Source organism: Solea senegalensis, linkage group LG4, assembly GCF_019176455.1.
Source record: "Solea senegalensis isolate Sse05_10M linkage group LG4, IFAPA_SoseM_1, whole genome shotgun sequence".
In the NCBI taxonomy this organism is placed as follows: domain Eukaryota; kingdom Metazoa; phylum Chordata; class Actinopteri; order Pleuronectiformes; family Soleidae; genus Solea; species Solea senegalensis.
In genome coordinates, this window is record NC_058024.1 from 7,286,521 (window position 1) to 7,313,043 (window position 26,523).

At 42.3% G+C, this 26,523-nt stretch overlaps 1 protein-coding gene across 2 annotated transcripts; it reads left to right on the forward strand.

The window, feature by feature from the left end:
• Positions 1–1,119: 1,119 nt before the first annotated feature.
• LOC122768718 (arf-GAP with GTPase, ANK repeat and PH domain-containing protein 1-like) lies at positions 1,120–26,286 on the forward strand. Of its 2 annotated transcripts, none has more exons than XM_044024906.1 (21): positions 1,120–1,675; positions 1,751–1,883; positions 2,376–3,640; positions 10,529–10,587; positions 12,129–12,216; positions 12,449–12,534; positions 12,632–12,773; positions 12,860–12,994; positions 13,076–13,197; positions 13,336–13,497; positions 14,246–14,329; positions 14,582–14,686; positions 14,776–14,935; positions 15,954–16,082; positions 16,192–16,329; positions 16,789–16,848; positions 17,049–17,200; positions 18,174–18,264; positions 19,026–19,248; positions 21,361–21,664; positions 22,892–26,286. In XM_044024906.1, exons 3-21 carry the CDS (start codon positions 2,461–2,463, stop codon positions 23,171–23,173), a joined length of 3,702 nt encoding a protein of 1,233 aa, XP_043880841.1. In that variant the 5' UTR covers positions 1,120–1,675; positions 1,751–1,883; positions 2,376–2,460; the 3' UTR covers positions 23,174–26,286. The 2 variants fall into 2 exon arrangements, with proteins under 2 accessions (XP_043880841.1, XP_043880842.1); XM_044024907.1 differs by having other exon boundaries at positions 1,120–1,654.
• The last annotated feature ends 237 nt before the right edge of the window (positions 26,287–26,523 follow it).

Genomic DNA, 26,523 nt, shown 5'->3' on the forward strand with positions numbered 1-26,523 from the left:
CCATATTCATTAAAGTTACAATAATATTGTCAGTCTCAGTTATTTTGACCAAGATAATCCTGGCAGGCCATTTTCTTATTGTCCCATTTGAAAGTTTCCTGTCAGGATTAACCTGATAAAACTAGGTGTGTTCCATTGTATAGTTGTGATAATTATAAAAATCTGCTTTAAAAAAAAAAAGTGCATCAAAAGTTACACACTGCAACTTTACCATTGACCATATTTGATTTTGGTTTGACTTCCAATCTCTTTACTGTGTTTTGTTCCTGTGGGTTTTAACTGAAGCTATCAAATAAAAAAAGACCCAAAGAAATAAAGATGCTGTTTCCAGGCACAATCCAAGACAACCCTGATGACACTGGAGTAATTTCACAGCCTTTATGGAAATGTTCTCAGAAACAACTTCTTATTATTCTCAATGTATTCAAATTAGGGAGAATTGAAACTAAAATAAAAAATAAAGCAACACAAGTCTACAGTACATGCCTTAAAATGCAATAAAACCAGGCTTTAAAAAGTATCTTCATCCCCCCCAATGTGACACTAATCCAAAGATTTAAAACATGCAGTGCATGTGTTTACAATTCATAGTAAGTGATGTAAAATATTGATGTGCCCTTCCTCTACATTTTGTTAATTTATAGTGTTGATTTGCTTATCAACTTGATTTTTAATAATTTATGTGATTTTGATGATGAGTATCATCAGGACTCTGGACTCTAGTTTTTATAATTCTACAGTAATGCAGTGCTCAATGCTTGAGTCTCATCTGTGTCTTTGGTTTCCCTCGATCCCATCAGATGCAATTAGACGTCTATTTAACCTTAAGATATTATTAGTTATTAGACTAGATATTATCCTGTGTGTAGTCTCTTTTTTCTATTGTGTGTTGACTTTTTTGCTTAAACACAAATGCCAGCATCCTTCCTGCCTGTGCATCCTCACTTTATCTCCCTCGGTCTGTGAGGAAGGGAGAGAAATCAGAAGCTGCCCATAAATTGCTTTTGAAAAGGAGGGAGAGGGAGGGAGGGGGAGAGAGAGAGAGAGAGAGAGAGAGAGCAGGAGACAGAGCAGATGCATTGGCAGAAGCAGAGCTTTTTTTTCCCTCTGCTCCCTCTTGTCCCTTTTGTTGTGTCGGCACAAATAAAAATCGGATGAATGTGAGCCAGGACCGCCACCACCACCACCTCCACCTTACTGCAAGCATCTCATACCCAGCCTGTTTGCCAGAGCTGGATCCCAGTGTAGAGCTGATTGTGCAGCAGGCGATCAGTGGGCTATCGGGGGTCTGCAAAGGCTCCGTGGCTTCAAAAAGAAGAAGAGGAGGGAGGAAAAAGGAGGAGGGGCTGTGGTGAGCTGGTGGGCTTCCTCTGCCTCACAGACACATTTTATTGACTTGCTAATTGGATGAGGCACTCGGAGGAGAGGATGCAGTGACCGAGAGGAGCTGCTCTCCAGAGGAGGGATACAGGCAGAGTGAAGCGTTGCTTGGGTTGTCTAAATCCAGCCACTTCATCTCTTCCTCTTTTTTTCCTTTTTTTTTTTTTGGAAAAGAAAATCCAGAGACATAACAACAGATGTTTTTCATCATCTCCCAGTGACCCTCACACCGTGCTTTAATTTTATTCATGACATTGTCGAATGGAAGCTCGAGGTGCCAGACGCTCCACGACAAGTGAATGATATCCATTTTGATGCTTTTTCAACCCTCGTCTCCCTCTCACCTGTTTTTTCCCCTCGCACTCATCAGATGGAGCTCTTTTCCTGTCAGCCGTGTGTGATGTGTCACTTGATGTGAACGGCGATCTGATGGCAAGATAAATCCCCCATCTAACGACATGTACGCGGAGCAGTGCGATGGATTTTCTTCAGGAATAATGAAGGTATGATGCGAGCAGGAGCCACGACACATACTGTAGTGAGGTGGCGTTATCCAGTAGCCTGTATTCATTGTATTCATAGTCAAGAATTGTGCAAACCAAATGAATTGACTGTCGCATAATGCCAAGCTGAAGCCATCAACACTGTGTGTGTGTGTGTGTGTGTGTGTGTGTGTGTGTGTGTGTGTGTCAGATTTGCAGAGAAAGAATGTGTTTAAAAAAAAAAGGAAAGGAAAGAAGACTCAGGCAGTGATTATGAATGAATCAGTGGGAGAGACCAGTAGTAGCACTGTGCATTGAAGAGGAGTAATGGAGGCATTTAAAAACACAGTCTAGACCTGTTCCACCACTGGGTCAGCCTTTTAAATTTAGGAAATTAGGAATTCCTCTTTTTGCGCTGCTGTTAAAGGGATAGGAGGATTCCTGCCACCACCAGTAAAAGGTTTGCTCCAGTGTCCATGTTTCATCTGTTGTCTTCTCTCTCCCCTGCTTCAGTCGTCCCCTGGTTGCTATGACTGAGGTGTGTAGGTCTGGTGAGGTCTGAGAGCAGGTGCCACTGTGCCCAGGTCTGCTGTGCCCAATGGACAAAGCCGGCAACCCACAGAAACGCACCACCTACCTCATTTCCCTCACTCTGGTGAAGGTTGAGGCTGTGCCAGAGGATGAAGCAGGGAACCAGAGGGAGGCTGTTCCACAGGGGGAAGGGAGCCCTAAGAAGGAGGAGGAGGAGGAGGAGGAGGACGATGTGAGCTATGGCCCTGAAAAGGAGGAAGGACTTGTGTGTGAGAACGTGGTGGGAAAGGGAAACACACAGGTGGAAGAAGAAGAAGAAGAAGAAGAAGTAGAAGAAGAAGAAGCAGAAGCAGAGGAGGTGCAGGTTAAGTATGGCACCCCCACTGAGAGCAGAGGCAAACCTGACAAGTGGGACACTCATGGACCCCAGAGAGACATTCCTGGTAAAAGCAAAAACACTTCACTTGTTCACCAGGCACCTGTCAGGCAAATGATCAAAGTGTATGGAGGAACTACCTCTGAGGTATACGTGCGCAGAGAGGGACCTCGCTCAGAGGCTCTGCGCCCCAAGACGGAGCTCTACCGTGAACCCCCTGTGCTCTTCTTAAAGGGTGAAAATGGAGCAGACTTGAACAGTCGCTCACGCTGCAGCCTCCCTTTCTCCATCCCGCCACAGGTCAGCCAGCGTCCAGAGGTGCTGATGAGGTCCCATGTAGGAGGTAACTCTGCAGGCTGGAGGGACCTCAGAGATGCCAATACCAGTTTGTATCACTCTGCCAAGACCTTGGACCGTAGAGACAACCGGGACCATTCCACATTAATGGCAGCTACAACTCTGGGGCCTTACAGGGCGTCGTGGGCTGACAGCGACGGCAGGGGCACGCTCATCCGCCCCGGACCTTCCATCAGTGGAGGATTTTCAGGCGTAATGACGCGGGACAGTCCACAGGGTGAGAGATATAAGGCCGTTTCTGTTTCCCTGCCCACACCTCCTGTGACTGATGTGTCCAGACCTCCAAGAAAAGGAACGAGTCGTACTCTGGACAACAGCGACCTCCATTCCCTCTCTGATGACCCGAGGAAGGGGAAGGAGGGTCAGGGAGGAACGGTCCAGCGAGCGCCTCGAGACCGCAAGATGCTCAAGTTCATCAGTGGGATTTTTACCAAAACTACACCTGTGCCACCCTCCGTCAACGTGCCACCTCCCCTCTATCCAGCTGTGGAGAGAGGCTCAAGTGAAGAGGAAGGTAAGTTTATCACATGAACTGCACAGACATGGTCCTCTGGTTTCCTGGTTGAGGATAAACTTGAAGTAAGAATATTCTGAATTGCCACCAGGGGAGATGACTCCACTGGTTGCAAAAAGAAGTCAAATGAGCCACTTTCCTGAGGAGTTAATGGTTTCAATCACTAGTTTCAGCTCTTGTTCAACAGGACATGATGTCAGTTTTGTAAATTGTGTTCAAATTTAGAGGAAACTAGATGATAAAGTACAGCATTTGAGTGGACAGCAGTGTGAATAGTGGCTAGTAAAGTCAAGTAGGTGCCTGGTTGTAGGTGATGTCGGTGAACTTCAGGTTACCAGTCGCAGGGCCAACATGTAGAGACTAACAACCATTCACTCTCACTCACGTTGTCCAATTAACCTCTGCATGTTTTTTTGGACATGTGGGAGGAAACAGGTGAACCCAGAGACTCAAGCAGCAACCTTCTTGCTGTGAGGCAACAGTGCTGGTCACAAATCACTTCAGATTCAGCTTCTTGTGCGACTTCTCGACACCTACACACTCAACCTTTCATGGAAAACCAACACAGTTGTAAAGCACGACTTCTGTTCTGCCATTTTCATACTTGTCAAGTGCAATGCTGAGGAGAATAGAGAGGAAAGAGCAGATCACACAACACTGTAGAAGAGTTGCAGAACTCTTCCTCCGTGTAGAAGTAGATGACGGTTGCAGAAAAGCACTGTCACCATCTGTTGTTTGGGTTCATCCGTCATTACTCACTTGGGCTGAAGTGAAGCGAGTCAGAAGACCATTTTGTTTAATGTGATTAAACAGGATCACATATTTATTACCATTTATATTGCCCTCTCTGGACTCTTGAGGACCTGAACCCACTTAGTCCCAGTAATGCTCTTATGCTCTTGTGATTCATTAATTTATACTTAAACATTTCATTGTCCTTGGGCAGTTTCTGGGAATTACACACACACACACACACACACGCACACGCATAAAACCTACTGATCAGGTGAGCACTAATTTAGTGTACATATTATTCAAGCAGAGTGGATTCTACCTCGGTTATATCGCTAATATGAATTAAACGTCCTCTGGGATTAACCAGCATGCTCCTTTGTTTAAAAGGTGAACTGAGCCATTAACAGGAGCTTCCGTTACAGATGAACAACAAGTGCGACGTATATTTAAGGAAAATAATGAAATGAAGTGACAGCTGCTTAATGCTCCTGCCTTTTGGTGGAACTGCTCACCTGCTGCTCTGAACTGAAACTACTTTTATGTTCTTTGTCAAGTGTGCTGAAAAGTCATTCACAGTCACGGTGTTCCTCTTACTGTACAGCACAGCGGCAAAGAAGACTTGTCTCTGCACATCCGTAACACCTCTGAGGCATTTCTCGTCTTAATGTTCACTCATTTAGAAAAAGGATTTAGAGTCCGTCATGATTTGCCGTGTAAAACAGTTACAGTCGGTTATTTGATTATTCAGCTGATGGATTGTAAATCAATGAAATAGAGACAAACCAAATCAATTCTGAGAGGTTTTATAATCAGTTAAGTCATTTAAGCAAGGAGTTGCTGGTTTAGCCAAACAAAAGAAGATTTTTGTCTCTCTTTCTTATGAGATTCAATATTTTGAAGACCAACATTTCCTCAGGCCACGTGACGGCACAGTGGCGTGCATTGTGGCCTCACAGCAAGACAGTCACCAGTTCAGATCCCTTTCTGTGTGGAGTTTGCGTGTCCAAACCCATGCAGGGATTGGGTATTAGGTTAAGTGAACGTTGTTGTGAATGTGAGAGTGGCTGGTTGTGTGTTGACCCTGCGATGGACGTTAACCCCCGCTGATAGCTCTGTGTCAGCTGGGATCATCTCCATCGACCCATGACCCTCACGTGGAGGATAAGCTAATTTAAAGATGCGGTTGAAGTTTTCAAAGTTAGTGCTTTATTGTATGTTCCTGATCAGTGAACACTTTCTGTGTTATAATATCAAGTATAGAGGACATTTAAAACTCAGGTGAAATACCATGTATGAGTCTTTGTACTTATTAATTGTTAACTGTTTTTTTCCCCCCAAAACCCTGACGCTTAAGCACAAATGAATTCAGTCTCGTCATGAAACATCCAGGCGTCTCTCTTTGAAGCGGAGGCAATGATGCGACTTTATCCATTTTTAATCTTTATTGATGTATCGCAAATAAAATCATCTTTGACACAGAGTGTAGGATTGGGGTAAGCTCTGAATAATTTGTCAGGAGTAAGTGGGCCATGAATAATTAAGGTTGGGGATACACAGAGCTGTGTTCATCAGGAGGAGCGAGGAGAGCGGGAACCTGCTGCTTCCTGCTCTGTGCGTAGAGTTAATCAGCCTATAATGGAGCCTATTCATTCGTCAACGCTGTCGTATTTTGTTTAAGTGTTTGTGAGCGGCATCGGCAATGTTGAACCTGTAATTTAGGCATTTTATGTTGACGCTCTGGCGGCAGATAATCTCTGCTGATCACGGTTAATTTGGAAAATAGAGGTTAATGTTGTCAAAAATGAGGCGTGATTTTCCGTGTCACGCGTGCACAGGTCGACAGCGCACGCACACAGTCAGTATCCATCAGTGAGGAGACCATTTATTGTATAGAGACCTGGGCTGGAGGCTTCTGGAAAATGGAGTTGCCATGGCAACAGTAAGCGGTAAGAGAGATGCTGTTTGGTCTGTGCTGTGACGCTGTGGATGGAGGAGAGTGTGGGTGTGTGTGTGTGTGGGGATTGCCCAGAGATGTCGGGGAGATGAGGAGAGTCGTGGGGGGTTAAAGTTAGAATCCATGTTCCTGGAGTTTGCAGCCCCGCCCAAGCTCAGTGTGACCTCACAGCCTTAAAGTGTGTGTGTGTGAGGGTGTGTGTGGGTGTGTGTGGGTGTCCTAACAGTATCTGTGTCATGTCCTCTGGTTCTGTGAGTCGTGCACTGATGTACATCTGTAAGCACTTTCACAGTGTCACCCAGATATGTGTGTGTGTCACTGGCAGACCGTCTTTGTCTGCTTCAAACCAGCAGATATGTGTGATGCCTTTCATGGCTGTGTGTGTGCGTGTGTGTGTGTCTTTTATTGAAGATCTATTCAAAGAGGCACCTTTCTGCTGAGCGCAGATCTAAAGCGCTCAGTGCACAGTGTTTAGTGGAACTCATCAACGCAGACTATTCAAATCTATGAATTGTAAAACATGTCAGGACTCAAGAATGTATTTATTTGTTTGTTTGTGTGTGTGTGTGCGCGCGTGTGTGTGTGTGTGTGTGTGTGCGTGCGTGTTATTGACACCAGTCCTCATATCTGCCGTCTTCCACCCTGTTCCGTGACGCCTCCACTAGTCCTTCAAAAGCCCCCGAGTTATTGCACCTTTCATGTGCTTGATATTCGACTCGTTTTTATGAGAATCTTTATGACGGAATATGAGACACTATGTTTTATTTTCTTCTTCTTCTTCTTTTTATTAACCGCTTTATTCCTGAATATTTTCCAAGAAGTAAAAGGTCCATAAACAGAAAGCAAAATGAAAAAGATACTTAAAGTCATGAGGTGATTTATGTGGCAGTTTTCAAATTAAAATGTTAAACCATAATTATGAAAGATCTGTTTTACCGGCTAATCTAGAGAAAGCACAGCAATTTCATTTCATTTCATTTAGTTTCATTTCTTCTTTGCGCCATAACCTACAGTACATCCACAAAAAAGGTTCATCAAAATCTGTTGTTTACATTTGGAGTTTTGCTGCTCACAAACAAACAAACAAACAAACAAACAAACAAACATAACCTTTCCGTGAGACACACAGTGAGTAACCTGTTGTTTAAAATCTAAATGTTTTCTAATATTAACAAAGAGGTCAGCAGGAGGGCAGTTTTTATGGAGCCAGTGTTTTGTTGCGTCCTTTTCTTTGCTGCCAGCATAATATTTATAAAGGTACTTATTGTTCGCCATCAGGTACATGTGTGAGGTAACAGGACTCGAAGGTTGTCCCAACACAATCGCCACCGCATCCTTCCAAAAACAGAATGGTTTTTATGTGTGTGAAACAGAAAAAGTCACCTCCGTGTTGAATTAAAGTGTGAGTTATGATAGTAATAAAAATGAATACATTTTAATAGTTGCTATGGTGCCAGAGCTTCCACGTTCAGGCCGTAAAATCGCGGAAAAACAGGTAAATAACCTCACGGTCTACTCCTCCTTTATGATTCCTTTATTAAATGATTTAAGGCTTTTTATTTGGGTCTTATCAGCATCAAATCTGGTAAAGCTTCACTTACTGAATTGGGCGATAAATCAGCGTGGCGGGAGATTTATGATGATCACAGTTTATCAGTGAAGAACATATATTTGGTTATAATCTCACCGCTATTTATCATCATGACACATGGAACAAATGAGTTTTATGTGTAGTTAAGGTTCAGTCATTGTGCTGTTGTTGTCTATTTGATCTAGAAATACAACTCTTCTAAATTATCTTTTATATATATATATTATTATTATTTTGATTCATCTGAATCATTGTTTTTTTTAACTAAAATTGATTCTAGGTTATTTGTTATTTATTAAGAAACCTTGAATTTCCAAAGCTAAACTGTATTGACATGAGGTACACAGTGCTTTCTTATCATAACGTTTATATCGTAAATATATAGTTACCTCTTCCTCTTCTGGTTTTTGTCTGCACGTTCTTCAGTTTGAGATGATTTTCTCAGATCTTGTCGGCAGCGGAGGCATCGCTCATGGGCAACTCCATCAAGCTTTCAGGCAGATTAGATTAAGATGATGGAGACGCTGCGTTTTTCAACATTTATGTGAATTTCTCACAAAATGTACGCACGTTTTGTGTACGTATATTCTGCTACAATATAAAGGCACAACAAATTATGGGGACATGTCTCCGTTATGGGTACAAAAAAAGCCCCCGTAACATAGATTATTACATTTTAAAGTGAAGATGTGTTAGTGTTAGGGTTAGGCCAGGCATAGTTATGGTTAGAGTCTCAAGGAAATGAATGTAAGACAATGTAAAGTCATCTGAAGTCATGGAAACAAACCAATGTGTGCGTGTGTGGTGCAATAAGGCTAATACAGTCATGGAACTTTGTTGTTGTGTTTGCTGAGATTATTATTTGGGCAGATTTTAAAGATCCGCTAAATCAGTTATTATCAGTTATTTCCTTCCTAAGACTTTGGACCTTGGGGCCACACGGTTGGTGTAGTGGTTAGCACTCTTGCCTTTGCAGCAGCAAGACCCGGGTTCGAGCCCCGTTTGGAACAAGGGCCTCTTTTTTTTTGTTTGCATGTTCTCCCGTGTGTGGGGGGGTTTTCTCCGGGTTCTCTGACTTCCTCCCACTGTCCAAAAACATGCAATATGGGGATTAGGTCAATTGGTCAATCTAAATGGACTGTAGGTGTCTATGTGTGGTCCTGTGATGGACTGGTGTCTATCCTACGTCAGCTGAAATTGGCACAGCTTCCCCCTCTGAGGATAAAGTGGTAGAAAATGTAGAAAATGGATGGATGGACTTTGGACCTTGTAGTGACGGGCTCACACCAGCCCAGTGCTTGTCAGTGATGTAGTCATGACGACTGGGTCCACATATTTCTCATGTGGAGAAGGAGGGTGTGCATCTTTAGAGTCATTTGAAAACCTTACGATTTGTAACCAATGTAATTGTAATAGCAGCAGCCCAAATCCCTTTTTGGGCTGCTAGTGCAAACAATAATACTGTGTGTTATTGTTTGCACTAGCCCTTTACAGGCAGGTGAAGGGGCTTATAGGGCTACAGTGTTTAAAATAGGTCACACCTCAATGAAACCAAGTGATTTTGACACAAAAAATACTGCATGCACAAGTGCACAGGTATTTCATCAGGTAAAATGGGCTAAGAGGGTTTTACTGTATAAACATATTTCCCCCAATGAAACTAAATGATTTTTACACGAAAATATCCCATTAATCACAAGGTAGAAGCCCAAATCACTCTTTGGCAACAGGAATATTGCATGTTATTGTTTGCACTCTCCCTTTACAGGTATTTCATTCGGTAAAATGGGCTGTGAGGACAGTTTCTTCATTTACATCTGTGAATAAGTTACTGTAGTTTCCAGCCATATTCAAATACAAGGATTTCAGACAAACCAACCAAAGACGTGTATTTGCTTTTACCACACATACTGTAGATTTGCACATTATGGCAATTTAATCCAGAGAGTGCACAGTGCTGTACACGTCATATGAATTCCGCGATACAGGCTGTGTATAAAACCCTCTTTGACAGAATCAGTGGACTTTAAAAAATCCTGAACAGAAAAACTGGAGGGAAACAGTTTTCATTCTTTCCTCCATAATCTTTATTTTCTGTAACGTGTGAAGAGCAGCATCTCTGCATTTGCTTTCTTCGCACCTTAAAACAACCTGAATTCATCCAGGAGGGTGTTTTTTGCCAATAAGACTGGCAGGCTTAACAGAAGTTGGAGGAAACTGTAAAGCTACCTGACGACTTCACTAACTCGTAAAGACTTGCACCGTTTTACTGTTGATTGAATTTTCTGGGAGCTGCTGCCTCTTTGCTGCTGTCAGGATTGGACTCCCTCACTTAGGTTGCTGTGCTGTGTCCAACGGGCATTTAAAAATAAGCCATCAATACAGGAGTGGAAGAAATACTGAGACCTTCTTGTACAAATGGTTGTGAACTTACCCAGATATTGAAATGTACGTAAGCCTCTCTGCATATATGACGTCCAGCAACACTTGTCTACTCATTTGTCATTGTTATCCTGTGCCTTGTTGCGCTGCAGACTACATCAAACCATTACAGTGCTGAGGGTATTTTTATCCTTGTTAATTAATGCGCACTCTGATTTGTCTTCAGGTGCATTCACCAGCAGTCAGGAATGGACCATGAGCCAAATTGTGCAAGAGCTTCACTTGGTGAGTATAACCGACCACTTTGGTTATACTGCAGTCCGTGTCCTAAGATAAGGGAAGTTACACTCAATGGCCACTTTATTAGGTACACAGGACACCTAATAAGGTGACGGGAGCTTCTTCTTTTGCTGCAAGGTTGGATGTGTTGTGCTTTTTGGCTTCATACCACCCAGAGAAATGTTGTTTACTGGAATATTTCTCTTTTTGTGATCATTTTCTAAACCAGTGGTGGGTAAAAACTGTTCCAAAGAGCCACAGGAAGCAATTAAAGGGCCACAAATAAAAGTTTTTAAAGAAATAATAATCACTAAACCCATCTTTATATTCAACATGCATAGCATTTACATTTTAATAGTTAAAATGCTGTAAAAATATTTTTACTTTTTAATTGACATGTTTTTGACATTGACTGATCCATTTCCTGCTCTGTGTTCTTTCAAAATAAAAGTCTGGCTGTGTTTCATCAGTTAAATGCTATTAATGTGACGGTGCAAATCTGAAATGTCTCTTTATGTGTCTCACCATATCAGACTTCGAACAGACTCTAGCAAACGTTTGTGTTTCTGAGGCTGTTTCTCATCTTAGCTCTGATTCTGTCATCACAACTGCTAATATCACAGCGTTGTAAAAAGAAAACTGGTTTGAGGCCTGGATCCAGGGCCATATGTTGCCCATGTGTGCTCTAAACTCTAGAGTTGGTTGTGCTGGAAAATCCCAGTTGACTTCTGACATCTGAAATCATCAGACCAATCCATCTGGCACAACCATGTGAATGGTAAATGGTCTGGTTATGTGTCTTGCCCAAGGATACACTGGCATGTAGACGAGTAGAGCCGGGAAATAAACACACAACCTTCCAGTTTAAAGACGACTCGGTCTACCATTATCGAAATGATTGTGCAAAGTCATTTAACCCTTTAACACCTAAGCCTCAAAATGCCAGTCTTGAATTTCTTGCTAATTTTAACCATAAAAGGGCCAGAAAATGTCCTGTAACTAAGTGCTTTTGCCCATTTTTCCAGATTAACTTCCAATATATGGCAGTTATTTACTGCATGTTGAAATAGTCTTTTGACAATTTTAGTTTTATTTAGTTTTTATTTAGTTTGTCGTTGTACATGAACACCAGATTTAGTGTGTTAAATTTGAAATTTGAACAGTATAAAACATATTTAGAATAACATTTGTTTGAGTTTTCATCTCAATGTCTAAAAACAGGCCAGCTTCCTGCACCAGCGCAAGTGAAATGACTGTAATGACCATGTGTTGGCTTTTGATGTGCAACTACTCAGCTTTCAGAAACCTTTCACAATCGGATAGCACAAAATGTCATATAACTGCGGTAATGCAATGGTGTTAAATGGGGTTAAATGACCTTTCTTCCACATTCTGACGCTCAGTTTGAACTCAGTCATCTTGACCATGTCTACAAGGCTAAATGCTGCCAAGTGAATGTAGTTGGAAGCAGCCCATGATTATAAAGTCGAGTAAGATTTTGTAATAACCTCTCTGTCTGTCTGTCTGTCTGTCTGTGTGGTTTCCAGGGGGTTTTGGGAGGTCTGTGCAGTGGGAAGTCAGCTCTGGTCCACAGACACCTGACAGGAAGTTACCTGCCTCTGGAAACCGCTGAGGGTTGGTTTTTCACGTCGTCATCTACAGCTGTTGTGTGTGTTTTTCTGTGTCACTGTCACAGTACACACTAATTAATAATGCTTTATGGCTTTATGACATTTTGGCTTCTCATACACACAAAACCATGTTTTTGTACATGTTAAACACACGCCTTCCCCTGTGACCAATGAAAATGTCTCATGAGAAACCATAATAGCTGTCGTTGTTGTTGTTGTTGTCGCTGTGTGTGCAGGACGGCAGTGCTTTAAGGACGTCCTCGTTGATGGACAGAGTCACCTTTTGATAATCAGAGAGGAGACAGAACTGCCAGATGCTCAGGTGAGTTCAGAGACCTGAGCAGACACTCTAATATGATGGACACCGTTAGTGCAGCGTCATGTGTTTTGAGTGCTGTTCTTCTTTGTTTTTTTCTTAGTTTGCAGGTTGGGTGGATGCAGTTATCCTCGTTTTCAGTCTGGAAAATGAGGCCAGCTTTCAGGAAGTTTACAAATTCTACCACCAGCTTGCAGTCCACCGACCTATCGCTGAGATACCTTTCGTAGTAGTTGGCACTCAGGGTAACACACCAGCACCCTCTGTGCTTTCATGTCAAATATTTGCAGAGATGAGCTGCCTTTGTACTTAATTGGAATTATCTTTGTAGATAAGATCAGCAGCACCAATCCCAGAGTGATCGACGATGCCAGGGCCAGACAGCTGTGCTCAGACGTGCGGCGCTGCACTTATTATGAGACCTGCGCGACATACGGCCTCAACGTGAACCGAGTCTTCAATGATGGTATGTGTTACAGAAGCAAGAGCAGGATTCTGAAGGTTTTTTGTCTGTTGAAAAGGATCATATTTTGTTTTTGTTTCACAGCTGCTCAGAAGATCATGGCAGCCAAGAAGCAAGCTGCTCTGCTGGCCTCCTGTAAATCTCTCCCCAACTCGCCCAGTCATTCTGGAGGCTCCACCCCAGTGTCGGGCATCTTTCCAGGACAGGTAACACCGTCTGAATAAATACTACAAACTGGACCATTTATCTTTTTTTTTACTGGCCGTATTTTACGTTGAAGATTTACTGTTTTTTGAAATATGTCTCCACCCTCTCCTGCTGCTCTGGCTCTTTTCTCTGCTCAGGCCAGTAATGGTGGTCAGAGCAGTGACTACTCCTCATCACTTCCCTCCACTCCTGTCATCAGTCATAAGGAGATTGGCAGGACAGCGAGGGGAGAGAAACAGGACAGTGCCACGCCGGGGTCAGTCCGCAGCGCCACCCGGAGACGCACCCCTCGATTCTCGGTGACTGATCAAACCTTTTTGGCTTTGTCTATTTTTGTTTTGTCTCCTCTTTGTTGCTTTGATTATACTGCACATTCTTTACCAATTCTTCATAATTGGTACAACCACATTCACTGTGATGGGGATGGAGAAAAGGAGGGTAATGAAAAACAAAGACAATAGTCTGGTATTGTCTGAGGTCATGTTTTTTAATCAGTGATCAAAATTGATAAGTGAATAAAAACTTGGTTAAGTAGCCTGACATTACATAAGGATACATGGAGTACTGGATATTTATTTGTTTTCTCCTCGCTCTTGTGTTCTCTCCGGAGCAAACAATTCCTGTCTCTGTTGTGCTCGAGGCTTCATTCCATTCAACAACTGGTCGCACATTTGGTCTGCATGTTTCTAAAGTGGAAAAAAAAGAAATCCTGGTTGGATTAACAAATTAAAATTGAGTGCCTTAAAAGTTAAATGTTCCTCCAGAGCTGGGAGGACCTGCAGTGCTGGGGGATGAATCTATAGGTTTGTTATTTTGAAGCGTAATCAATTCATCCATTTTTATATTTAAAAAAACATTGATTAATGCAGTTTTTAGGTAAATGGAACTGACATTGAATTTGTTTCTCCGATAAGACTTTATATAGGTTTTATATGAAACAATTAAAAAAAAGAATTTCTATGCACATTGCTTGGAAAGCTCTTTCTTTTCACGCCCTTTATTATGATCTAGAAACAATCGGCTGATTCTTCACTTTTGTTCGTCTAGGGCCGGAGAGGCAGCGACTCAAACAGAAAAAGTGCAGACTACAAGGGAGATCTGGGCATCGGACGCTCCATTCCCATCAAACAGGTACAGGAGTATGTGGTGTAATGTAATGACCGACCCTCTGCTTTGGACATCACACCAGCGATAACATGACAGTGAGCGTGTGAAGGCGGTTTCATCACGCCGAGTGATGAAGTGTTGTGAATTTGGCCGGTTGAATAGCTGGTGGGTGGGTGTGTGGCAGCTGGTGGTCTTCATGAGGCTCAGCTCTGTGAGATGAACACACGACGCGGCTGCCAACAAAGTCTCACTCTCCACTTTTGTCACCTCCGTCAGGGCATCTTGCTGAAGCGCAGCGGGAGCTCGCTCAACAAGGAGTGGAAGAAGAAGTATGTCACGCTGTCCAACGATGGCATACTGTCCTATCACTCCAGTGTCAACGTGAGTCAGTGTGTTGACAGGATGCTGTAAAGAACCACTGATGCCCGGGTTTGTGGTTGATGGTAACTGGCTGTTGTCTGGCTCTGCAGGACTACATGCTCAACACCCCGGGGAAAGAGATGGACCTGCTGCGAGTGACTGTGAAGGTGCCTGGAAAGCGGCCGCCTCGGGCTGTTCCCGCCTGTGGTCCTCCAGCCGGGCTCAACGGTCGGGTCAAAGACGTGCCGGGACCTGAGGGTGTCAGTCCAGGTCTGGCAACACACATAATGCCTATAATTGAAGGTCAAGGGCATTAGAATTAGTGACATTAGTGACATTAGTGACATGATGAGACTGCAGAATGTAACATGGTGGACTCTTCTGCTCAGACCTCCCTTTTGTGAGCCCATCAGCAAACTACGGTGGCCTTTGCATATCAGAAAGGATGTAAATATTCCTTCATACCTCTCTCTGCTCTCCGGCTTTCAGCAGTGCTGTCGCTATATACACCAGACTCTGTTAAATATTGAGATTTAAGACATTTCCTTGCTAAATGTTGGAGATGAATGCATGTTTTCAGGCTTTTCAAGTGTTTTGAACTGATCTACAGTTCAGCATTGTTAGCAAGGGTGTGTGTAGTGCTGTGAAGACTTTTGTGTTTCTAACAAGACCCAAGGCTTTGCGAGACCTCCTGATCTTGCGATCTTGCAAGGCTGGTTTTCCGTTAACAGACAGTAGGGCAGGCATGTCCAAAGTTCGGCCCGTGGGCCAAATGCGGCGCTCGGTAAGATTTTGTATGGCCCACAGCTTCAGTTTTATAATGCGTTATTCATCATATCATGGCCCGTGTCAGGAGCAGGACAGTGGGACATCAGTTTTGATCACATGTCATTAGAAAATAAGACACCCCTACATTGGGGGAGTGAAGACAGCTCCCAATCTCCCCGCTGTTAAATTAGGATAAACATCCTGCCTAGTTCTGCTTTCAAACTGAATTCTAACCAAGTACACAAAAGGTTTAAAGCAGATTTAAAAAAGAACGAGTGTCTCAGAGCTACTTTAAATGCACGGCTTTGGTTTTTTTTAATGAGTGCATCCTCTGTGTTGACAAAAAATAAAATAAAATCTTTGCAAAAGAGCGCCAAAAGGGATTTTTACTAAAGACTTTTATTTTGATAGGCGTTCATACAGAACTCAATCAAATGTCGATCTCAAGAGCTTTCGTTGACACTCAGTGTTTGACTAAATTACTCGGTTGCTAAGTACGTCCTCGCTCTCGTCTCTTTAGTGCCTGTAAGTGCCAGTGGCCTCCTACAGGTGGAGGAGATGGAGGGGCTGGGGGGCGCACTCTTCCTGAGGACTAACAGAGGCGTGCAGCGGTGCCCCTCTACTTTATCTAACCACGCGCAAACTGTTGGTGAGCAACACAGATCTCCATATGTGCACGACTTACAATCAGGCACGTCTTTTCTTACCTAGGTCTTTCTTACAGTACTGTACAGTAATAAATACACTCTCTTCTTTAGACTCTGCAGTTGAAGGAGTCTCCAGCTCCTCCTCCACCAAAGATGTAGGCTGTGCCTCACCAGTGACCGACAGGAAGAAGCATCGCAGGAAGAAGAGCATGAACCAGAAAGGAGATGCTGCCCCTGGTCAAGCTGATGGTAAAAGCTAACAAATCCATGTTCATGATTGGCTCTCTAAAGAGGTGCAGGACGTTACGCCTAGAGATGGAGCTCATTCCCAAAAGGAGTAGAGGAAGGCGGGGCTTAACGTGTGCGTGTGACTGAAATCTAAAGTCCATGAAATAGATATGAGAGCAGAAAGTTGCTCCATGTCTGACTGCAAGAAGACAGCCAGGCCAGCTAATACTAAAACACTTAACCATCGTGTATAATGGCATTTTCTTCTCTTTTTAAATGTTTTAATAACATTGGTACAGACAGAAGTTATCGTTCAGGAATCAGTACAGAAGTCCAGATATCGATATCAAAATGTTATTGAAAATGATTCAACAATACCCAGCCTTATCATTATGTTAATTATTGTAAATTTAACTGAAGCTGTATATTGAACTTGAATAACGTGATTTAAAATTGTTCTCTTTCCTTTTTTTCACATAGCCAAGCGCAAAATGTGGAAACTTAAAAGCTTTGGTAGCTTAAGAAACGTAAGCAAGACAGGTAATGTTGATTTGTCAGCACTGCATCTTACACACCACAGAGACTCTTTAAATAATAACACTTTATTAAAATGTAATTAATATTCTTTCAACTGACACATGTGTGCATGCAGGACATGATTTACACCACCATTGTTTGATATTGACAATTGTTGTTATCATGATGATACAACTTGTAAAATCTCCTTTGCGTGTGTTCAGATGAGGACAACTTTGACTTCCTCGTCGTGTCGAGCACCGGCCAAACGTGGCACTTTGAAGCCCAGAGTGTGGAGGAGAGGGATTCCTGGGTCCAAGCCATCGAGAGCCAGATCCTGGCCAGTCTGCAGCTGTGCGAGAGCAGCAAAAACAAGGCAAGCAAGAACAATAGGCGCACAGATGTGTTCCCTTCAAGCATTCTGCTCCACCAAACCAAAATATTACCCCACACTGAAGACATTAGAAACAGCTCGGCGTCGTTCCGCAGTCCCGTTATAATTTCATCAACAAACGAAACGCAAAAGAATCATGAATATCATAACAACTTGAGATTTTTTTATTATGTGGTTTAAAATGTACCTGCTTCCACTGATGGTGGGTTAGACATACACCTGAGGTTTGTTATGCAAAGCAGGAGCCGCGGCACAATATACTCACATTGGCATGAAATTGCATCTGTGTTTCCATCTGCTCAGACCGCCTCTTATTCCAAGTCGACGGTTTAACTTCAGCTGTCGGAGGAAAACACTGAATAAAACCACCGCGGGCGCAGGACGTGTCTGCAGGATAAGATCCGAGGTTTATGAAGACGATAAAAATGACACTTTTGTTTTTAAAAGAGCATTCACTTATTTATTTAGAACCCATAAACTATTATTTTACCGTTCAGTAAATCCTATATTAGTTAGGAAGAGACAGGTTATAATAGTGGGTGGTATCATTTTCATTTTCCCATGTTTGGGAGTAGAATGAGGCTCTTTCATTATCTCACTACTTGCATAGTGTTATTTAAAAGTGACATTATTTGCTGCATAATCTAATTGTGAGCTGTGTATTTGCACCCTGGGACTCCTGAGCAGTTTTCTCTTAAAGGGGCAACAACTGTTACTGTTGTTAAAGTGTCCTTATCGTTATTTTATGTATTATCTGTTTGTTTGTTTTAACTTCTCTCACCTCTTCTGCAAAATGTGATAAAACCTGCCCTCTCCCGTGTTTGTGTTATTCATTTTCCCCCATTGATTTTTCACTGGAACATTAGAAAATGATAATCATGTAGCAGTCGGCAGAGCTACAGTTTTAAACATATACTTTGTGTGTGTGTGTGTGTGTGTGTGTGTGTGTCCACAGGCTCGCAGGAACAGCCAGAGCGACGCAGTGGCTCTGCAGGCAATCCGCAACGCAAAGGGCAACAGCTTCTGTGTGGACTGCGACGCTCCGAGTTAGTAACGCGACTTATTTCCCGCTCTGTAAATGTCCATATGTGTCTTGTTTTGGTACATTACCCATCTATTCTCATTTAAACCACATATGTGTGCCATTAATTCAATCTACAAGAATCAAACAGGATTGAGACCAGAGATAGTGCCTGGTCTACATGCACTCAAACGATGAATCATTCACAGATTGACAGTGAGACCACTCACATTTTGGTAATGTGATGGTCTAATGTGACATTTCAAGTTTTCATAGTTGTGTGTTTCATGTGCACAAGAGAAAGATTCATTTGTCAGTATTTTATCATTTCTAGATTTCAATCAAAGGCAAGTTGAAATAAAACATGCTGACTCATTCAAAGACATCTCATTAGCTAAATGCATTATTGGATCTAAATTGAGTTGTCATCCAGGAGGCCTTGGAATAAATTTTCACTGACGTTAGTAAAATGATCTGCCAAAGAACTAACCCAGACGTTAGGACGGAGGTAAATAAAGCCACTGCAAGATATTTTTATGTGCCTGATTTCAGTCCGACACAGGAAACGAGGGCACAGAGCGAACATTAAGATGAGCCTTTGTTGGTGGAATATTACAGAAATCACAGACTATTCAAATGTGAATTTCCCACTGATGCTGAAACACTTCAGGGGAATGAGTTTGGCACACCGGACGCAGATTTACATTCAGTCGCAGACACATACTGAAGTTCCGCTCCAAGTAAAGCATCCGTCTGATTTGCTGTGCGCGTTCTCCCTCTCCTAAGATCCAACCTGGGCCAGTCTGAACCTGGGTGCTCTCATTTGCATCGAGTGTTCGGGGATCCACAGAAACTTGGGGACTCATCTGACGCGCGTTCGCTCACTGGACCTGGACGATCTTCCCCGGGAGCTGACGCTGGTTCTCAGCGCCATCGGCAACCACATGGTCAACAGCATATGGGAGGCGCGCACGCTGGGCCGACGTAAACCGGCACCTGATGCTTCACGGTGAGTGCCAAAAGAGCAGATGTGTCAGTAATGCTGTCACTGATGCAACGCTGCTTCAGTTAATAGGTCCAGTGAGTAAGATTTAGTGACCTCTAATGGTGAGACTGCAGATTGCAACGAACAAAGAACTCATCAGCCATTATTAGATTTGTGCATTGGTTTAATGTTTGTGGGACACAAATAGAGACAGTACGGAGCCCCAGACATGACAAAAAAAATTTATTTAATTTTGTGGCCAACAAATACTATACGTCATGTGTACAAGCTACAATTTAATTAATAATTTTCACCAAAAAAAAAACTGGGGAAACTACATAGATGTATTATACACGTATTATGACAGTGTATTATCATGTACGGTACCACTGGGACATTTACAGAACGGAAGACGGCTCTATGTTGTTGTCTTGTTTTTTTTGGTTCATTTTTTTAGACAATAGTAAGTTTTCCTTTACCTTTGTTATGAAAATGAATGCTCCAGCTTGTTGTCTACATCGCTATGATTGAAAATAATGTTTCGCCTCTGTTTCAACAATGTTTCGTTTCAATATTATTGATTGTGGAAGTTTGAATCTGTGAATATCTTTTGTAACTTTACTTTAACTTTAACTGTTAATAATGATTCCTTGCAATCACAGGCTTTTGAGGGTATCTTTGTATCTTCGTGCAGCTTCAGCCCTCTTGCGCCCCTTTTTGCTTGTGCAGTATTTAATTAGTATTTTGTGGCCACGAAATAGAGTCTCCCCCCCCGATGTCATGTCTGGGGCTCCATAAGAGCGAGACATATAGAGAGATGTATACTCCTACATTATCTGCACCACGCTTTAAGCACATCTCTATATACAAACACTTCATTACAGAGAACTCAATTCTTAAAACCTACTTTGCACTAAAGAGGAAAACTCTGGACTGCACCTAGAATCCCACAAAGGACCACTGTCAGCATAGAGATGGGCCCAGAGTGTCCCAGACCCAAGAAAACCACTGGATTTCACTCGTTGCTGCTGGTGATTAATGGCTATTTCTATGTGACACAATAGGATTTTCTCCGTGCAATTACATTTCATTTTATATGCACATTATGTGTGTTTTACAGTTCAAGTGCAATTATGCAGTGTAATAGTCCAACATAGTCATATTTGGATCTGTAAAGTTGTGAGAGTGAACATGTTTTCTTTCGAGGAGAGGAGAGAGAGTCACAGATCAGAGCCAAATATGAACAGAAACTGTTTTCTTTTCAAAACAGCACTATTTTTTTATTCAGAGTGCATTTGTTTATATTATTTTTTACAGTACTGTCTTCTAATGTGATTTGTGATTTGAACTTTTAACATATTCATTAAATAATATCTACATGATTTTAGCTCAGTGGTGGAGCGAGTCGTCTTCCAACTTGAAGGTTTTGGGTTTGATTCCCGGCATGCTAATGTGACCTTTGCTAACCGCACATTGCTTCTGGCTATGAAAGTGTGTGTGTGAATGAGTGAATGGCAAAACTGTAGCGTAAAGCAGCTTTGAGTGGTCATCAAGACTACATAAACATTTACCTTTTAACAACAAAAAAATGCTATCATTGATGCAATTTATAGTGTTGCAGTTGTATCAATACTAGTCAAGCACAGATGACTCCGTGGTGGTGGGAGGGGGCCCCAAATCAGATTCTGCTTAGGGCCCCATAAAGCCTTGTGCTGGCACTGTTTGCAGTAGAATACACTTCTAAAACTTTTTGTCAGCACTTCTTTGGATTCTCAGCCGAATGCAGCCGTCACGCTTTACTAGCGCATGTACCTCGCCTCCATCACTGTGGGTGCAGGGTGGGTCTGTTGCCAGGTGACACTTAACCAACAAAACCCCTCACACACAGACAGAGTCATGTGGAGCTGATAGGCTTAATCAGCTTTGTGGGAACTGAGTATAAAAATTAGTATGACAATGGTTTGAATGGAGCAGACATTTGTTGATATTTAAACGCTACGTTCCTTAGGCTCCATTGTTAAACAAAAATACTGAGGAGTGGTATGTCAAATGTCTGCCTGTAAACCCTCGTATATGCCACAAATGTTTCCTCACAAACACAAGAAGCTGCAATCTCTTTGCTTTCTTTGTTTACAGAGAGGAGCGAGAGTCGTGGATCAGAGCCAAATATGAGCAGAAACTGTTTGTGGCACCGTTGCCTCCTCCCACTCCCGGTGAGGGTCCAGACATCACACTCTCTGGCCGTCTTCTGTTGGCAGTGATGGAGCACAACCTCCCAAAGCTGCTGCTCCTTTTGGCCCACTGCACTAAGGAGGACATTAATGCACCGCTCAGCCTGGCCCTCTCCTCCAGGTCGCTCTTAGCACTGCGACTGCCCGGCTCTGCCTTGCATGCCGCCTGTCAGCAGGGTGATGTGGTGATGACGCAGCTTCTTGTTTGGGTGCGTATGTTTATCTTCCCTGTGGTTCTGTCAGTGGTGATAAAGGAAGCCACAAAACACCAAAGCACTGCAGTGCTGTGGTGTTTTGAGATAAGGAAGCAGTGAAGGTCGGGAATCAACTCGGTCTGACAAGAGTTTAGATTTTATCCAGCGGAGACCTCCGTGTTTCATGTAAAACTGGCAGAAGGAAAAATACCCCTCAATAACCTGTAAGTGATAAATGCATCAGGAAACAGCAAAGCACTGAATCAGAGGACTCAGCAGATTAGTCAAACAGATTTACTGTACATGTGAGGGAATACCATATTGGATTTTAGGCCTCGGAGAACACACACCATTCACTCTACATGTGATTAAACTTCTTACTCAAGGGATTAAAAACGCTAAAATCCTCATCGTCATATAGCTCCATATGTATGAGCTCTTTTTTCATGACTCATCAGAAACAGACTGCAGAAATCCCTCAGATGTTATGCAGAGTTGCATTCCCCCCCTGAACCGGTGCAAGACGTCAGCCAGCTGTGTTTTCCGTGCTGTGACGGCTGAAGGTGACATTTCACTGCCGGAAGTTGCAACATCACGATACCGTGATAGTTTTGCAATTTCAGAGTGTCCCCTGAAATTGCACAATTTATCCATATTTTACCTACGTACAGACTGTTATTAAAAGGAAAATACCTGTTTACACAAGCAAAGATTACTCTTCATTCAGCCTGAACCCAGCTCAGTTTATCAACACAACACAACACAACACAGCGCCCACTAATGACAACAACAGATAACTCCAGAATGTAACGAAAATACAATTAAGATGATCAGTCCAGTACAACTGTCCTTTGTTTTTCTTTCTTTCGTTGGTGTTCACCGATCACTATTTACCTCCGACCGTGCCGGCCAAGTGTCTGACAGCCCCAAAACATTCAAATTAGACTCAAAACAGCTTCATTTACACCATCTTTACAGTGGAAATGTTCATTTCAGCCTCCAGCACAAGAGACTAGATGAGTAAGACCTCGCAATAGCTGCTCACCTATGTTTACAATGCACACAGCAAAGACAAGAGGTATTTCCGTCTTCAGCAGTTAATGAGTGCTTGTGTGGGTAGTGATCACCATTTACTTCACTTGTATTGGCTCTAACCCTGAAACTCTAAAGGTGTCCCTTTAAGATGCAGACTATAATCTTCTCCAGGTTTTTAATATTCTCTGTCTCTTTGACTTTCTCCAGTATGGCTGTGATGTTCGGTACCGCGACGCTCAGGGCCTGACGGCGCTGGCTCTGGCTCGCAGCGCTGGCAGCCAGGAGTGTGTCGACATCTTGCTACAGTACGGATGCCCCAATGAGGCGGCCCCCTCCATTGCCACGGCAGTCGGCTTCGCAGCAGCCACGACGTCCAGCTTCCCTGTTGCCATGGCACCGGGTCCCACAGTTGCCACGACACTCAAAATCTCGCACAAGAGTGGAGGCACCAGCTTGAGCTACAGCACTTCAAGGAGAGCAGTGTCCTAATGAAAACATAGTGCAGTATAATGAGTAAGTGTATGTGTGTGTGTGTGTGTGTGTGTGTGTGTGTGTGTGTGTGCTTGGAATGACTTAACCAAAACAAAAAGAGAACTTTTCCTGGCAACACATGACATGGCATCAGATTTTAATAGGAATGTATTGCACTGTTTACCAGCTGGTATGATTCATATTATACATCACGCAGTCAATATCCTACCGTGTTTAATTATCAAATACCAGTATATTCACTCTGTTAACAATGGAAATCTGCCTTTTCTCAAAGTGAGCGCCAAGAGCCCAGAGGTAAGAAGACTGCAATAAGTTTACTATTTGATAAACTGACACCTCTATTTTCTGATCTGTCTCGCTTGAAATCTCAGTGTCCGACGCATCCATTCTTCTTCCTACCTTTATAGACCATGAATGTCAGTTTTAAATTCTGTGAGTGTGTGTGTGCGTGTGTGTGTGCGTGTGTGTGAGTGTGCGTGTGCCGTGTTATGCTCTGCACAGCTGGTTGTTCACTGCAGAAATAATGTTTGTGTGGGAAAAAAATCCTAAACTTTACTGAGGTTGATTAACAAAGGCTGATTTAAAGATAGCTAAATGAAGTGTAAAGAGATGAACTGATAAAAATAGTATGATATTCTAAAGAAAAAAAAGAAGAAGTGCTCCATTTTCCAGATTGCTCTTGTATGATTTTGTACAGTTGGTTCCGTGTATAGAAAACAAAGGGTTACTTATTGTTGTTCAGAGATTTACTGCACAGCCTCTCAGTGTGGATTTTTCTTTGAAAACCACCTGATTAACACTTTGACATCCCAGACTGAGATTTCTGTGTCATGTCTGTATCACTGTGTGCGACGTCAACACTGTACCTGACGCTTCATAACAGCAGCTCATCTTCGCGGCGGAGCTCAGCGCTCGCCATGTAAACGGAGGCGTTGGCGTGGCTTGGTCGTGACTGAATGTATACAAGGTTTATTATTTCCAGCGCTGAGCACTGGTTTCCCAGACAGTGCTGCGCGTTAGAGTGTTTGATGAGGAATTAACGCTCCTGCTGTGATTAATAGATCAAAGAATCTGATCTATAAACCCGGGCCATGAATGATTATTATTATTATTATATTTACAAGTGACTAAAATGGGAGAAATGAAGGAATGTTGCCCCAATTATTATTATTTATAAAAGGGCATAAACCTAAACCATCCTGCAGTACTGTGTGTATTTTTGTGTTGATCTGAAGACTCTGCTGCGTGTATATGTGTCTGTGATGTAATCATATGTCTCCATTTGTATTTTTATACTCATGGAATGATTAATAGGGAAGTCGTTATCGACACACCGAGGCTGCTACCTAAGCTTTTGTGTTTTAACACGTTTTTGTTTTTCTCTGTGCTGGGGCTCTGAGCAAACATGTATACGGTTTATATCAAAATATGAATGGATACATTTAAACTGTATGAATTTGCTGCAGGGAGGTTACGTGAGGCTCCAGCAGAAAAGCAGGCAGAAGGTTTGCTTTGTTTTGTCGTACGTGTACAGGTGGGACTCCTCCTGTGGCCGCTGGCCATAACTTAACATTCTTTTTAGCATTTGAACATTAAAACTCCTGCATCAGACCGGCTCTTATTAAAGGCCCCCACACCAGCTTTATGGCTTTGACCTACTTTTATCTGGGTCAAAGTAATTTCTATGGAGAGGAGTCATTTTTATTCCATCACACTATCTCTGAGGTGGTTTCACTTTCACGGCCTCACACTCGTAAAGTGATGTCTCTGGGCAAACACACACACACACACACGTCAACAACAACAATAATAATAATAATAATAATAACTCCAAGGCAACATCAGAAGTGATGCCAATAAATAAAGTGATGGTTTGATGATTTATAGATGTTGATGTTCTGAAACCATATTTAAAAAAATAAATAACTATGTATATATATATATATATATATATATATATATGTTAAAAAAGAGGTTTATGTATGAAATGGAACGGTGATATTTGAATGATATATAGACATAATATAGATGTATAATAAAATAATTTAGTCCTGAAAATATGAAAATAAAGTGTAGAAAGATTTACCATCGATCACTTCTAATTTTTTCCATTGAACAGCACCATTGATGAAAAAACATAATTCACTGAATTACTACGTTTGCAGATTATACTTTGATTGATTTGCGCCACATACAGTAAACCTGTGTTAAACTCGAGGCAAAAGCTTGGTGTCCCCTGATCGCCACACACTTTAACATATTAAAGAAATCTAACCGTCTTTACTTGTATTAATTTTGCCATTAAACTGGTTTACTTGTTTAATTCAAGTTCAGTAAAACCACACTTAGTATTAAAGTACAATAAACAATAAAGTATTAAAAAAATGAATACTCGGCTACTTTTGTGATTTCACTGCCCTCTAATGTTAAAAAACAGGCTACTCAAAGGTGGTGGGAGGGGGGCCCCCAAATCAAATTCATCTTAGGCCCCCATAAAGTCTTGGGCCAACCCTGGTTAAAGTCTACTATTTTTGGGTGAGCTATAGGTGCAAATAAAATCAATATATTGTTTATGTGTGTGTAATAGATTGCAGTGTATGAAAAAGGAAATGCCAGTTGTGTGTTTTCCCCTCCAAACCGACTCCATCCACTTGTAACATGCAGTAAAAACCCTCACACACATCGACCTCAGCTCTGGAACAACTCCAGAGGTTCATGGATCACACATTTGTAATCATGATTGTGAATGTCTTATAAAAAATAAAAACAAAAATATTGCAAAGTTTAATGTTAATGTTGGACAAAGGTTTAGTGCAATGGATACGTTTTTGTTGGGCTTTCTATGCTTTTTTTTGGAAGTTTACTGCTTGACATAATGTGAGTACTGGTGTTTATCTCGGTCCATTTTGGACCATTTTTATATGTCAACACAAAACTGCTCTGCGCCGCGTTTGATAAGAGGAAAAAAAAGAGAGAGACTGAGGGAACACTGGTCCAACAGCAGAGTCTCATTTCTGTTCTGAGAGAAAATAATCTAAGAGTGAATGAACAATAATAACTAGCAGAGATTATCACTTTCATCCTACAAAATAAAAACAATGCTGCTGTGATTTTGTCCGTTTTCTCTTTGTTTTTTTCCAAATAAATAGTTAAAATAATCTCCATATTCTCAATGTCAATCCTCACATTCTTCTTTGCCCTGACAACCTCATTTCTCCTGGTTCTTTTGTCCCTCGTCTGCCTCTGTTTGTCCACTTAGCTGTCCGTCCACAGGGAAATCCTCATAATTATCTGAGCGGGAGATTCAGGAATGTGTGCCACGAGGACTGGGACGAGGAAGAAGACAA